At 46.0% G+C, this 16,796-nt stretch overlaps 1 protein-coding gene across 1 annotated transcript in view; it reads right to left on the minus strand.

Annotated features, from left to right (window-relative positions):
- Window positions 1-16,562, minus strand: part of ARHGEF3 (Rho guanine nucleotide exchange factor 3) — a 1,464,987-nt gene extending 1,448,425 nt beyond the window's left edge. The window contains exon 1 of the mRNA XM_069643668.1: window positions 16,407-16,562. Coding sequence (XP_069499769.1) covers window positions 16,407-16,444 — 38 coding nt within the window. The 5' untranslated portion in view covers window positions 16,445-16,562. The remainder of the gene's footprint in view (window positions 1-16,406) is intronic.
- Window positions 16,563-16,796: the final 234 nt, after the last annotated feature.

Below are 16,796 nucleotides of genomic sequence, written 5' to 3' on the forward strand. Positions count from 1 at the left end.
CCCTATCAAGGTGCAGAATCTTGGGTGCGAACAACGGGTTGGAGCAATAGTGTAGTCCATTTTTTACACCCTACCCCTGCTTAAAGATGTCCTTCCATTTCTTACACCATCAGGCCATGCTGTGGTGGTGTGTTCCTTGCTCAATTCTCAGTTTGATTATGCAAACGTTATGTTAGCCAGCTTCTCCTTCAAGCTGCTTCATCATCTACCAAGCGCTCAACATGCAGCAGTTAGACTGATATTTAAGCCACACGAAACAGCTTCTATTCCAGCCTGCTGGATATCCCTCTACTGGTTAGTTGTTAAATTGATAGATTTTAAAATCGTCTGCCTACTTTTTAAGTGTGTTAATGGCCTTGCTCCTCCCTATCTAACTAGTAACATTTCATAATATCAGCCAACTCGTTCCCTTTGGCCGATAAGTATCTTTTGACTATCCCGCCGTCCCGCTATGCTCATAGAGGCGAGAGATGATTATCCGTCTATTACCCCAGGTATAGAATGTATTATCACTAGATAACCTGAGAATAGATATTACCTACCCAGTCCCACACCCGAAGATAAGGTTCAGACGCACCTACCAATCGAAACAATACCCACTATGATCCAGCTGGATCAGTGTAACACCACCAAACCGAGCCGGCCCACGAGGAACCAGCAACAACCCAACCCACAGGTATACAACTCTAACGGAACCATAAGTACCTGAATCAAGATACAGACCCCACTAACCCAACCCTCAAACCTCTGCATACTTAACCCACACAAAGCCACACAGCCATCTCTCCCCCAGCAATCCGCACGCACTTTACCACACTGCACCAACAACACATAAATATCACCCACAGCACTCGAGGCCTCGCCCAATCCGATACTAGCACCAAAGCCCAGCACTCAGTGTATACCAAGCTGAAGCTGCCAACAGCACACCACTTCTCCCACTCTCTTCCTCCCCTCCTCCCGACTAACCCTACCCATCCTTCCTGTTTACAGATCCGCCACAGCGCATGGGGACCAATTCCGTTGATGACGGTGCACTATACAAGTACCTTTAACATGACATAACATTATTATGTGCAGGAAAGTTCGGGGACCAGAGCTCAGATTACGAGAAACAAATGATTTTCTGGCCTTTTCCTACACTTTGCAGGGCATATTTCACCCCTATGTGATCCCTGCCATTGCGGGTATGTAAACCACGTCTGAGAGCCACTTCTGGGTCAGTGAATCTTGGAGTAAGATCAAGTTTTTGGGACATATTCCACCCCTCTGGGACCACCCAAACCATGGTGTGCGGGGTCCCAGAGTGGTGTAAAAACAGCAAAACAACTGGAAAGGTCTTTTGCAGTGAAAAGGTCTGCACACCACAATGGAAGCTTGTTTTAAGTTGGCAGGCCCCCAACCAATCACATGCCATGCTTCCTAACTAGCAAATCCATTTCCCTTAGAGCCTCCACGCACACAGACACCAGCAAGTACCCAAACATCACTAAGTGGTTTTTGGGCCAGTTTTTTAAAAAAAAGTTTTAAAACAAATTTGCAGGAACGCACTTCAGGCCAGACTGCTGCCCCTCACGAAAATTGTCCACCAATCCATCCAGCAGTTCGGGATGTAGGCGAGACAGAAAAATTATCATTGTCAGGTATAGACATTTCCAAAATATGGGGTCCGCCCTACAAGTTTGCTCCCCTATTGACAAAAGAGCACAACGTTTCAGAGTTGGATTTATATTTATTGAGAGAAATTTCCCGGAGATTGATTGAATGGCACTCAAATTATAAGCCACACAATAGCGCCTTTTCCTATAGGAGAGCAACAAAACCATAACGACCGGCTCTCTATCGCCAACCCTGGAACATATATATATAGATATATATATAGATATCAATTTTATGACTTAGCATTTGGTACTTAAAAGATCTTAATAAAAGGAAATAAAAAAGGCTAAGATGACAAACGAAAATTAAGCAGCCCCATTTCTTGCATTTTTTGGGGGGATGGCAAATGAGTCGGTTTATAAAGGTTTTTTGACGGCCAGCACCTGACACGCGTGCCCATTTGCGATTGGGAATCACTATTGCCATGATTCTGCATAGACATTCAGTGAAAGCTGGAATTTGAGAATATGAGTGCGAGAAATACCGAATTACATACGAATCTTACTTCCTCCGGACCATCAATGGCCATCGTAGTATTTTAATATATGTCCACCTGATGTTTGACTGGTAATATCTGCCTTGGGACCATAGATGTACAATACTGTGACATGCCTAGCTTCCATTTAGAGTAGTCTTTTGTTTGTAAATGTGAATTGCATGATCTAATAGAAACATGGCAGTGCCTAGGATAGGAGAATTATTTGCTTTAGTCACTCATCCGGAGTAGCCAAGTTGTGTATTTGATTGTCATCAAATACCAAATGGGTTTCCACAGTCACTCGTGCGTTTAGCCCATTAACATTTAAGCTGAAGACTAATCTGGCCTAGACTTGTTATCTGGCTGTATTGACAGCTTTCCGATTACTGTAGAAAATGTACATCTGCTTTGAAAAGGGACCAGATATCACCCTCACAGACTACTCCAGGCCATGAAATATCACACACACATCTAATACACCTTCCATCTTCAGTAAACACAGTAAACAAATACCAGAGTCATATCCAGTGCAATGTCCTTCTTCTCCGAGCATCACTCACATAGTAAGTCCATCCCCGCATTTGATTAAATATCACATTCTTAGCAAGGATATTACAACTCCCACCAGATATCATACACTGCCCTCTTAAGCAGTCATTGTACTCTAAGCCCGTGGGCTATACCCATCTGTAAAAATCACACACAGAGCTAGGGCAGAGTGGCCAGTTGATTCAATATCGCATCTACAGTAAATGCACATCTCCATCAAATATCATGCTTGTGGAAAGGGCACTAACCTTTCCACCACCACTCATTGTCGAATATCATGCTGGTGGAAAATGCACTGCCTCTCTTCACCACCACTCATTGTCAAATATCACGCCTGTGGAAAGAACACTACACCTCTACATCTCTATTCACTGTCAAATATGACCCTTGTTAAAAGTGCACTACCCCACTTCACTACCGCTCATTGTTAAATATCACGCTTGTGGAAACTGCACTGCACATCTTCACCACCACTAATTGTCAAATATCACATTTGTGTAAAGTACACTACCTCTCTTCATCACCGCTCATTGTCAAATACCACTCTTGTGGAAAGAGCACTAAATCTCTTCACCCTCACATATTGTCTAATACCACTCTTGTGGAAAGAGCACTACATCTCTTCACCCTCACTTTTTGTCAAGTATCACGCTTGTGGAAAATGCACTACCTCTCTTCACCCTCACACATTGTCAAATATCACACTTGTGGAAAGTGCACTGTACATCTTGATTGAATAACATGCTTGCGAGAAGCACTCTCCAGTTATCACACACGTTGGCCTTGTCTTGGCTTATTTAACTTGGTATCTACTGCATGCTGGACTCCCACGGGTGACATGCACCGATGCACTTCTCTCCCCCGCACCACTGCTGGCAGTCACATTACTCAGCACTCGTTGCATTTTGCATGGTTTGCATTTTCATGGAATGTGGCATGGAAGGGTCGTGCATCGGGGGCAGCAGACCTCTGCAGCACCAGGTATGATTACCCTTCCAGCTTTGCCTCGTCTATTTATTTACATGTGTTGAAAATGGAAAGTGATTTTTCCTGGAAGCAGCACACAGTGGGCATGTGGATGGCTGGACCACTCCAATTGATGGGCGTGTTAAAAACATTTACACACTCGGGACGATAGCTCAGTGGCAACGTGCTCGCCTTGGAAGCAAGACGACACGGAGAAACACAGGTGCGATCCCCGGGTCCGTGCTTAGAAACCTCTGGGTGTTAAGCGCGTTATAAATATCATATCATATATCAGGATAAAGTAGGTAATACATTAAACTAGCTAACAGCAATGCAGCAACTGGAAACATAGCATGGAGGCAGGGAAACACAGACTTTACATTCATATTTAATAATAACAGCTTTATACAGACATGCAATCCAATGGCAAGTGCAGATGGGAACAAATGGGGGGCAGGGTTCACAGCATTCTAAGCCGCAGTTATGAGAGAGGTGTGTGTTTCCAAGGACCGATGTGGATCCCAGTCACCTTGGAATGTCTTTAATTTCAGAGAGACGAGAGTTCCAGTCATAGGGTGCCGGTACAGGTGAAGGAGTGAAAGCACGAGACAGCACAGGATGGAGCGGTGAAGGATAGGTTGAGGAAAGGTTTGGTTTGTAGCGTGGAAGCAGGAGAGGTATCAGGAGATAGATTCAAGCAGGTGGGGTAGGGAGGTCTACCACAGAGATGGATTTAAACACAAGAGAAGAGATGCAGTTCAGTGAGCTAGCATGAAGGTGGGTGAGCATCCTATGGTGGTGATCAGTACACGGCCAGACGTGGTTTCTGTTCTATTTAATAATGTGCACTGAGTTTCGATTTTAATTCTAGTCTCGCGCACACTATGACCACATCAATAGGCACAGTGCATATGGCTGCATGCAGCATTTAAAGGTGATCAGGTTGAGTCTCCTAGGAATGGCTCTCAGGAAAGATTTCAATTGAACAGTACCGTTTTTTAAAACACAGCTTCCGCAAACGCATCTGATTTCACTGAATCACAAGTGAATTTTAAAACACTGGGAGACAGATGTGGGCAGGTCTAGGGTTCTACCCCGGATTAAAAAAAATAATAAAAATTAATTTTTTAAAGGAACAAGGTCAAAATGCCCCAAAAGACAAACAGGAAAGTCATTAAAGTAGGGGACAGAAGTCAGGAATCAAGAATCAAAAAAACATTACATTAAATCCAAAAGTAGTTGTTCAAAGGAAAACGCTTAAAATACAAAATCAAAAAGAAAACCAGCTTGAGTTTTGAATCCTCTTTTTTCTTTGTTCAATTAGCAAAGGAAGAACTATTTTAGAAATGTCCAAGAGAGACACAAAAGTGTAGAGAAGATGTTTCTTTTGTTCAACCCTGTCAAGTGCATTATGCTCAAATTCTGCTTCTCAGTTTCGAAATCAGAATAGTTCAGCACTAAATTCACCATTTTCTTTATATACAGGATGGTTGGGTAGACTTTTAATTAGGATTTTCTGTGTCCCTGGTAGGAAACACAGAGCATATCGATAACCCGAAGGCTGTACACACGGCTCTTGCATTTAGATGACATGTGTATACTGCTGTGTCCCTTTCCAACACCACTAATGGCCTTCTTATTATGGCGGGGAGCCGGCCCATGTTACCTTGCCAGGCTGCTATTGGCTGCTATCAACTGGGAACCTCTTTATTTATGCTGTGGCCCCCCATACAGTAAGGGCATCTTTGTATGGTGGACATTCTCTGCGGATTATTTGCAAATAAAATGCAGTGACCTCATCCCAAGTGTGGGATCCTGGAGATAAACAAAGAGGCATTCAATCCAGAGTTGCCTTCCTAAAGCCAATAAACATTGGCATTGAAAAGGGCATGGAAAATATTGGAAGTTTAATGACTGTCTGTCTTTGGGGCCTTCTGTGGGAAACAGAAATGGCGGAAAACAATGTGGGAGCAGTTGCTTGATGACATGCGCCATGGCAGTCTCGTGCTGGGATTAAAAGGTAACAGACACACTTTGCTCCCTCTCACACAGAAAACAAAGGCAGGAGCGGGAATCGGTAATGCATGCGAAGGGGCTTTAGGAAGGTCAGATTGTGAGAAACTCTCTAGGATATAGCGTCAATGGGAGCACAGCTGTGCATCCAAAAGCAAATTAAAGACTTCACCTGCATTTGCCACCGCAACCTATCTTGCATGCCTGTACCCATTTCTATCCATCTCTCCACGTCCTTCAGAGTGAACACTTAACAGTCCCCTTGTTGGTCAGTTGTCCATTGCTTCAGAGATGTGCTTAAATATTAAAAATCGTGGTAAAATATCTAAAAATGAAATGTGATTGCGAACAGTAAGAAAATGAGCGATGTCAATGAGCTAGCTCAGGATGGGTACACGAATTGACCCTACCATCAATAATTAAAAGGCTTAGAGGTCAAAACAGCTGAATCCACACTTAGTCATTTCATATCGTTTCGGTCATTTCACATCGTTTCGGTCATTTCATATCGTTTCGGTCATTTCACATCGTTTCAGTCATTTCACATCGTTTCAGTCATTTTATATTGTTTCAGTCATTTCACATTGCTTGACATGAGTTGTGTTCAGTAGCAAACCTGTCCCCAATGTTTTCTTTGCACTGAAACCTAGAAACGCATTAGGCAGATCTCAGCAAATGGTTACCTGAGTAACTTATTGTGAGTGCTCTTTAAACTTACTCTGCATGCTCTTACACTGCATTCTTCGTCGGCAGTCGGTCGCACTCCTCACACTGCATATCACTTTAATGCAGAGTCAAAAGCCATGTGGCTGCTGCTTGCACGCTTCCACAGCACGCCAGGTTTACACTGGAGGTCGTTTTCTAAAACTGTTTACATTGCACAGAGGGAACGTGTCCCAGTTTTACTTAGGGGCAGAAAGGCCCCCTTATCAATTGCACTCCAAAATGCAAAAAGAAATAGTAAAAACAGGTGACATCACCGTCCTCCTTTGCACGTGGCAGAGCAGATTGTGTAAAACCTGCCTGCCATGCATGCATGCTGGGCCACATTTACAATGGATTTCTATGCAATCCTCCTGCTTTTCACAGGTTTGAAAAGCAGACTCATTCCCTGGGAATCCAACTGATTGGGGGGGTTGGGGGGGAGCCGAATCAGTACTTCTACTTCGCAGCCCCACTTTGCCATGAAAGTCAATAAAATGAGGCGGAATCTAAGAAGCATTGCTACTTATGCATGCTATTTAGGTCACGCTAGTAAATGAGACTCATATAGTTACCATGAGGCTAATTGTGCCTTCTGTAAAGAGCTGAACAAGGTGCTAAATCGACTGCTTTTCATAGGCTTGCTTACCACTATACCATTTTACACAAAGAGGACGTATTATAATCTTATAAGTAGCTTCTTGGAACTTTTCTGAAACAATACTAAAAACCTCATAATGTGCATGGCAACATATTTTCTTACTGAATTGAAATAATTTTGTAAGTCATTCAAACAATTTTATAAGTCATTATACGTCATTTTAGCTCCCACTAGAAGTCAATGTAATTGCTCATTTTGGGGGCTGTGTGACCTTCTTACATATTGGGCCTCATTACAACCCAGGCGGTAAGTTCCCTACTTTACCACCATGGTGTAAACTCTGTTTACACCATGGTGGATGGCGGATTTACCGCCCCATTCCAAGGTGAGTGGGGCGGTAAATCCCCATTCCCCATTTACCCTTCCCCATTCCCATTTTTGCCCCATAGGGCATAATGGGAGTGGGGAAGGCGCTAATTACGGCACCGTAAATTACGGTGCCGTAATTAGCACCAAAGCGGGTTAGCGCCTTGCATTTTAACGCCTGCTAAGAGCAGGCGTTAAAATGGTAATCAGGCGTTAAGGGTTAACGGCGCCGACGGCGCTGTTAATCCCTTAATGCCTGGGTTGTAATGAGGCCCATTGTCTGTTGCTGTTCTCAAAGGAGCCACCATGATTATTTCACAAAAGGTAGCAGGCGCTCCTCTCCAGAAAGAACATGGCATGATAACTTGTTCTGAGATGAAAGTTTGCAGCACAGGCTTTTTGCTCACTGTACCTTTCACAGATGGGAAATATCCATTTGCATATCAGTCTTTGTCCAGCCCATATGGGCAGTCCAGCACCGAAATGCTATGGCAATTCCTCTCTGAACACCGACAGCAACCCCATACACGTGTTTCAGCCTTGTTGGGCCTCATCAGTGAGGTGAAGCTGTGCCTCTCTGAGCACAGTGAGCACGGAGACCACGTCTGGTTGCCCCCTGTTCTCAAAGGAGCCACCATGATTACATCAATTTAAAAATAAGATGCATTATACCATACACAATTCAATGACATCAAATCATCAAAACTGTAATCCCCGAATGTATAATTGATGACAGACCCAAAGAAAACACCTTCGGATTGCTTGAGGGAATGCCCACTGTGTTTTGCGCTTCAAAAGGGTGCCTATAGGAGAAGTTGCATAGCTGTGGCGAAGTTTGTCCAGTTTTGCTGGCATAAATGTCTACTAGGTTTTGCGCTTCAACCGGTGCCTATAGGAGAAGCTGCATAGCTGTGACAAGCTTTGCCCAGTTTTGCTGGTGGGAATGTCTACAGGGTTTTGTACGTCGCACCTGGAAACACTTGTGTATGGGTGCGATATAAATAAAATATCATATCATATCATACTTCAAAAGGTGCCTATAGGAGAAGCAGCATAGCTATGGCGAGCTTTGCCCAGTTTTGCTGGTGGGAAAGTCTACTAGTTTTTGTGCTTCAAACGGTGCCTATAGGAGAAGCTGCACAGCTGTGACAATCTTTGCCCAGTTTTGCTGATGGGAATGTCTACTAGGTTTTGCACTTCAAAAGATGACTTTAGGAGCAGTTGCATAGCTGTGGCGAGTTTGGTCCAGTTTTGCTGGTGGGAATGTCTAGTAGGTTTTGCGCTTCAAAGGGTGCATATAGGAGAAGCTGCATAGCTATGGAGAGCTTTGCCCAGTTTTGCTGGTGGAAATGTCTGCTAGGTCTTGTGCTTCAAAACGTGCCTGAGAAGCTGCATAGCTGTGACGAGCTTTGCCCAGTTTTGCTGGTGGAACTGCCAACTAGGTTTTGCACTTCAAACTGTACCTAAAGGAGAAGCTGCATAGCTGTGTTGCGCTTTACCCAGTTTTTGCTGGTGGGAATGGCAACTAGCTTTTGCGCTTCAAGAGGTGCCTATAGGAGAAGCTGCATAGCTCTGGCGAGCTTTGCCCAGTTTTGCTGGTGGGAATGCCAACAAGGTTTTGCGCTTCAAAAGGTGCCTAAAGGAGAAGCGGCATAGATATGACGAGCTTTACCCAGTTTTTGCTGGTGGGAATGTCTGCTAGGTTTTGCATTTCAAAAGGTGCCTTTAGGAGAAGCTGCATAGCTATGTCAAGCTTTGACTTGTTTCTACTGGAAGCTGCGAGAGAGAGAGTTGGGTGCATTGGGACGGGGAGCTCCTGGGTCCTGGTAAGATTTTCTGACTGACTTGGTCACCCAGAGTTACTGGTCTCCGAGAGTGCAGCACATTCTGCAGCCCATGTGATACACAGTCGTGAGGGGGCTTTTCTGCACCGCTGCTGCTACCAGTGAAGGGATTCTGTGCAAAGAGAAGTACTGTTGGGGATGGGGTGGGCACGCTGCCTCTTCCCTCTTTTGAAGCAGTGCATCTGGCTACCTATTATAGAGAAAAATTTGGACGCATGAGATCTCAAGCTTCCTCCATGGAGCAATGCCGAGTTACCCATCACACAGAAACACAACGAAAAAGCAGGAGGTGGCAAGCTTACTCGGCTGGAGCAGTGCCGGGTTAACCATCACACAGAAACACAACTAAAAGCAGGAGGTGGCAAGCTTACTCTGCTGGAGCAGTGCCGGGTTACCCATCACACAGAAACACAACGAAAAAACAGGAGATGGCAAGCTTACTCTGCTGGAGCAGTGCCGGGTTACCCATCACACAGAAACACAACAATAAGGCAGGAGATGGCAAGCTTACTTTGCTGGAGCAGTGCCGGGTTACCCATCACACAGAAACACAACAAAAAAGCAGGAGATAGCAAGCTTACTCTGCTGGAGCAGTGCGGGATACCCATCACACAGAAACACAACGAAAAAGCAGGAGCTGGCAAGCTTACTCTGCTGCAGCAGTGGCGGGTTACCTATCACACAGAAAAACAATAAAGCAGGAGGTGGCAAGCTTACTCTGCTGGAGCAGTGCCGGGTTACACATCACACAGAAACACAACAAAAAAGCAGGAGCTGGCAAGCTTACCCTGCTGCAGCAGTGGCGGGTTACCTATCACACAGAAAAACAACAATAAAGCAGGAGATGGCAAGCTTACTCTGCTGGAGCAGTGCCGGGTTATCCATCACACAGAAAAACAACAATAAAGCAGGAGATGGCAAGCTTACTCTGCTGGAGCAGTGCCGGGTTACACATCACACAGAATACAACGAAAAAGCAGGGGATGGCATGCTTACTCTGCTGGAACAGTGCCGGGTTACCCATCATACAGAAAAAAGATCAATAAAGCAGGAGATGACAAGCTTACTCTGCTGGAGCAGTGCCGGGTTACCCATTACACAGACCACAACGAAAAAGCAGGAGATGGCAAGCTTACTCTGCTGGAGCAGTCCCGGGTTACCCATCACACAGAAAAACAACAATAAAGCAGGAGATGGCAAGCTCACTCTGCTGCAGCAGTGCCGGGTTACCCATCACACAGAAAAAACCACAATAAAGCAGGAGCTGGCAAGCTTACTCTGCTGGAGCAGTGCCGGGTTACCTATCACACAGAAAAACAACAATAAAGCAGGAGAGGGCAAGCTTACTCTGCTGGAGCAGTGCCGGGTTACGCATCACACAGAAAAACAACAATAAAGCAGGAGATGGCAAGCTTACTCTGCTGGAGCAGTGCCGGGTTACCATCACACAGAAACACAACCAAAAAACAGGAGATGGCAAGCTTACTCTGCTGGAGCAGTGCCGGGTTACCCATCACACAGAAACACAACGAAAAAGCAGGAGATGGCACGCTTACTCTGCTGGAGCAGTGCCGGGTTACCCATCACACAGAAAAACAAAAATAAAGCAGGAGATGGCAAGCTTACTCTGCTGGAGAAGTGCCGGGTTACCCATCACACAGAAACACAAAGAAAAAGCAGGAGCTGGCAAGCTCACTCTGCTGCAGCAGTGGCGGGTTACCTATCACACAGAAAAACAACAATAAAGCAGGAGATGGCAAGCTTACTCTGCTTGAGCAGTGCCGGGTTACCCATCACACCGAAAAACAACAATAAAGCAGGAGATGGCAATCTTACTCTGCTGCAGCAGTGCCGGGTTACCCATCACACAGAAAAAACCACAATAAAGCAGGAGCTGGCAAGCTTACTCTGCTGGAGCAGTGCCGGGTTACCTATCACACAGAAAAACAACATTAAAGCAGGAGAGGGCAAGCTTACTCTGCTGGAGCAGTGCCGGGTTACACATCACACAGAAAAACAACAATAAAGCAGGAGATGGCAAGCTTACTCTGCTGGAGCATTGCCAGGTTACCCATCACACAGAAACACAACGAAAAAACAGGAGATGGCAAGCTTACTCTGCTGGAGCAGTGCCGGGTTACCCATCACACAGAAACACAACAATAAGGCAGGAGATGGCAAGCTTACTTTGCTGGAGCAGTGCCGGGTTACCCATCACACAGAAAAACAAAAATAAAGCAGGAGATGTCAAGCTTACTCTGCTGGAGCAGTGCCGGGTTACCCATTACACAGAACACAATGAAAAAGCAGGAGATGGCAAGCTTACTCTGCTGGAGCAGTGCCGGGTTACCCATCACACGGAAAAACAATAAAGCAGGAGATGGCAAGCTTACTCTGCTGGAGCAGTGCCGGGTTACCCATCACACAGAAACACAACGAAAAAGCAGGAGCTGGCAAGCTTACTCTGCTGCAGCAGTGGCGGGTTACCTATCACACAGAAAAACAACAATAAAGCAGGAGATGGCAAACTTACTCTGCTGGAGCAGTGCCGGGTTACCCATCACACAGAAAAACAAAAATAAAGCAGGAGATGGCAAGCTTACTCTGCTGCAGCAGTGCCGGGTTACCCGTCACACAGAAAAAACAACAATAAAGCAGGAGAGGGCAAGCTTACTCTGCTGGAGCAGTGCCGGGTTACGCATCACACAGAAACAATAATAAAGCATGAGCTCGCAAGCGTTTCCTTTTTGGAGCCGTGTGGGATTACTCATCACACAGAAAAACAACAATGAAGCCATCTACTGAATCAGTGTCTGGTTTCTCATGACACAGAAATACGACAGATAAGCATGATCTGACTCGTTTTGTCTCATGGAGCAGTGTTTGGTTACTTATCACACAGAAAAACAACAATGAAATATGGGCTTGAAAGCTTCCTCTCCTCGAGCAGTGTGGGCTTGTTTACTCACGACACAGAAAAACAACAATCAGGTATGAGCTGCAAAGCTTTTCCTCTTGGAGCATTTGGAGCAGTGTGGGGTTGGTTACTCATCAAACATAAAAACAACAACAAAGTATGGACTGACAAGCTTCCTCTCCTTGAGCAGTGCGGGCTTGGTTACTCATGACACAGAAAAACAACAATCAGATATGAGTTGCAAAGGTTTCCCTCTTGGAGCAGTTAGAGCAGTGTGGGGTTGGTTACTCATCAAACACAAAAACAACAACAAAGAATGGACTGACAAGCTTCCTGTCCTTGAGCAGTGTGGGCTTGGTTACTCATGACACAGAAAAGCTTCCTCTCATGAAGCAGGGTCGGGTTACTCCAATTGAGGTCTCAGGACCACAGGCCCAAAGCGCAATGCACAAAACAGTGTCACGTATAGACCAACGCAGCCCTGCTATGTGGGGCAGCAACCGTCAATGGAGTGACAGCATCAAAGGTAAGGGGAAGGAGCTGGGGTATGCAGGAGGGGAGACGGGCAGCAGAGACGCTCTGCTGGGCCGCTTAGTGGAAGGGGTGTGGGTGGGGGTCCCCGCAAAAAATACCAGGGTTAGGGGGCAGATAGAAAGAGCGACCACGAGGGAGGCAGCCTTTACTGGCGTCCTTCCACAATGTTGCTCTTTTACGAACACTATTCGGACTTAGATCAGATTGTTTGTCACAGACAGTGCTTTAAATGGGCAGATACTAACCGGTCCTGAATAGCTGCACTTCTTTATGTGAAAGACACAGTACCAGCACTTCTCAATAGGAAGTAGTCACTCTAGGATAGTGAGTGCCTGCACTTCTATGTTTTCATTTCACGCACTGATCAAAGAGATCAACAATGAAGCATGAGGGGACAAGCTTCCTCTATTGGAGCAATGATCACACAGATCACACACCACACAGATAAAAACAATGGAGCATTAGCTGGAAAGGTTATTCTTCTGAGCCAGTGTGGGGTTAGTTACTCATCACACACAAAAACAATAATGAAATAAGATCTGACTAGCTTGCTCTTCTGGAGCAGTATGAGTTTGGATACTCATTGCACAGCAGAAACAATGAAGCGTGAGCTGACAAGCTTCCTCTCCTGGCGCAGGGTCGGGTTAATCATCACACAGAAAAACAACAATGAAGCAGGAGCTGGCAAGTTTCCCCTCCTGGGGGCGTGTGGGCTTGGTTAATCACACAGAAATCAAAAATGAAGCATGAGCTGACAAGATCCCCTCCTGGAGCAGTGTTGACTTGGTTACTCATCACACAGAAAAACAACAATGAAGCATTAGCTGACAAGTTCCCCTCCTGGGGCAGTGTGGGCTTGGTTACTCATCACACAGAAAAACAACAATGAAGCATTAGCTGACAAGTTCCCCTCCTCGGGCAGTGTGGGCTTGGTTACAAGTCACACAGAAAAACCACAATGAACCATGAGCTGGCAAGTTTCCCCTCCTGGAGGAGTCTGTGGTTGGTTAATCACACAGAAAACAACAATAAAGAATTAGCTGACAAGTTCCCCTCCTGGAGCAATGTGGGCTTGGTTACTTTTCACACAGAAAAACAACAATTTTGCATTAGCTGACAAGTTCCCCAACTAGAGCAATGTTGGCTTGGTTAATTATCACATAGAAAACCAAAAATGAAGCATGACCTGACAGGTTTCCACTCCTGGAGCAGTGCAACATTGGTTACTCATCATACAGAAAAGCAAAAATTAAGCATGAGCTGACAAGTTCCCCTCCTGGGGCAGTGTGGGCTTGGTTACTCATCACACAGAAAAACAACAATGAAGCATTAGCTGACAAGTTCCCCTCCTCGGGCAGTGTGGGCTTGGTTACAAGTCACACAGAAAAACCACAATGAACCATGAGCTGGCAAGTTTCCCCTCCTGGAGGAGTCTGTGGTTGGTTAATCACACAGAAAACAACAATAAAGAATTAGCTGACAAGTTCCCCTCCTGGAGCAATGTGGGCTTGGTTACTTTTCACACAGAAAAACAACAATGAAGCATTAGCTGACAAGTTCCCCTCCTGGAGGAGTCTGTGGTTGGTTAATCACACAGAAAACAACAATAAAGAATTAGCTGACAAGTTCCCCTCCTGGAGCAGTGTGGACTTGGTTACTCATCACAGAAAAACAACAATGAACCATGAGCTGGCAAGTTTCCCCTCCTGGAGGAGTCTGTGGTTGGTTAATCACACAGAAAACAACAATAAAGAATTAGCTGACAAGTTCCCCTCCTGGAGCAGTGTGGACTTGGTTACTCATCACAGAAAAACAAAAATGAAACATGAGCTGACAAGTTCATACTTCACTGCCCTGCATGGGTAGTATAGCTCAGTGACAACACGCTCATCTTGGAAGCAAGACGACACAGAGCAACACAGGTTTGAATCCGGGTCCGCACTTAGAAACCACTTCGGTATTAAGCGCGTTGTAAAATAACAATTATAAAAATAATATCATCATAATAATATAATTCCCCCCCGCCCCGAGCAATGTGGGCTTGGTTACTTTTCACACAGAAAAACAACAATTTTGCATTAGCTGACAAGTTCCCCAACTAGAGCAATGTTGGCTTGGTTAATTATCACATAGAAAACCAAAAATGAAGCATGACCTGACAAGTTCCCCTCCTGGAGCAGTGAGGGCTTGGTTACTCATCACACAGAAAACCAACAATGAAGCATTAGCTGACAAGTTCCCCTCCTGGAGCGGTGAGGGCTTGGTTACTCATCACACAGAAAACCAACAATGAAGCATTAGCTGACAAGTTCCCCTCCTGGTGCGGTGTGGACTTGGTTAGTCATCACACAGAAAACCAACAATGAAGCATTAGCTGACAAGTTCCCCTCCTGGAGCAGTGTGGACTTGGTTAGTCATCACACAGAAAACCAACAATGAAGCATTAGCTGACAAGTTCCCCTCCTGGAGCAGTGTGGACTTTGTTACTCATCACACAGAAAACCAACAATGAACCATGAGCTGACAAGTTCCTCTCCTGGAGCGGTGTGAGCTTGGTTACTCAACTCACAGAGAAACAACAATGAAACATGACATGACAAGGTTCCACTCCAGGAGCGGGGTCGCGTTACTAATCCCAGAGATTAATAATAAAACATTAGTTGGCAACAGTGTCGGGGCACTCATTACACAGAAAGACTTAAACATGGTAAAATGAGCACCCTCTCTACTGGAGCAGTGTTGGGTTACACATCACAAAGGAAAACAAAAATGAAGCATAGGCTGACACGCTTACTCTACTGGAGCAGTGTCGGGTCAATCATTACACAGAAACACTTAATGATGACCGTCACTGACAGCATCATATCACTGGGCAGTGTCGAGCTACAGATAACACAGAAAACAGTCAATAACGTCGCCGCCACACAAAAAACAAAGAGTAATCAACCCCTCCGGCAGAAATATATTGTAGAACGGGTTGCCACGCTTCTTCTCGAAAAGCAGTGTGGTGGCTTTCACTCAAATGTCACTGGGCAGTGTGGGGTTATTACACGTATAAAGCCCTTGATTGACACGCTTCCCTTCCCTGGCCTAGAACAGTGTAGAAACATCACAGGGACAAAAAACGCAAAAAGGGGGACAACCTTCATCCTACTTATCACGCAGATGCTTATCACGCACCAGGGGGGGCGGGGGGGGGTCACCGTCTCTCTTTTTATACATCGTGCTATCACACAGAGAACAGGGTAGGGAAAATCCGCAAAGCTCCCTGTTCCCCTCCATTAGAGCACCAAATGTTTCAATAAAAACACAACAATGCTGGCAAGTGACTTCTCCCAAAACAGCATATGGTTGTCATCACACTGAAAAAGAACAGCAGAAAAAGCTGGCAAGCTTCCTCCCCCGAGTGTGCACGTCGTTTACCACACGAGTAACGGCATGGCAGGCGTCCTTAAACTACCCCAGAGTAGTGGGTGTTTGTGGAGAGGGTCACGTTACATTGCGCAGCTCTGAGCTGTCAAAGTTAGGCGGACACTTTGACGTGAGGTCGGGAACCCGCCGGCGCAGCGCACACTTCACTTTACTGTGTGTCGGACTACAATAGACACATGCTTTGGAATTTGGCAGCTAAAAGAGTATTGTTTTTTTTCCAGAAAGCGCCAAATACAAGAGCCAGGTCCCGAGTGTGTGTCGGTGAGTATTGAGTGAACTATGTAGTGCACAATCCCGGGGAGTGGGAACCGAGGACAGAACGCATCCATGCCGCCGGGCACCTACCTGTTCGCTGCATGGCTGCCTTCTCCTCCGGGGTGCATGTGATGGGTGCTTTCCTGCGGCGCCCCCTCCCCGAGGGACTGCTGGCTGCTTGCAATCGCCGTGTTAGCTGGAGTCTCGTCCTAACCGAGCGAGGCTGCGCATCCGGGGGGCTTACGAAAGAGACAAGTGGCGACCAAGGGCCACGCGCGCAAAGGAGCCGCAGACTGCGCCTGCAGACAAGGGGCTCAGGTGGCACCGGGCGGCGCTCAGTACATCCGACCGACTCTGCTCTGTGAACGGGCCGCCCCTCCCCTCGGGCTGGCTGGGAACAGGGGGCGGGGAGGAGGCAGGCCGGGTGCCTCCCTTGCAGAGCTGCGCACATATCCTAGTCTGGAACCCACAGGTAATCTT

This window comes from Ambystoma mexicanum, chromosome 2p, assembly GCF_040938575.1.
Source record: "Ambystoma mexicanum isolate Mex_15411 chromosome 2p, UKY_AmexF1_1, whole genome shotgun sequence".
Classification (NCBI taxonomy): Eukaryota; Metazoa; Chordata; class Amphibia; order Caudata; family Ambystomatidae; genus Ambystoma; species Ambystoma mexicanum.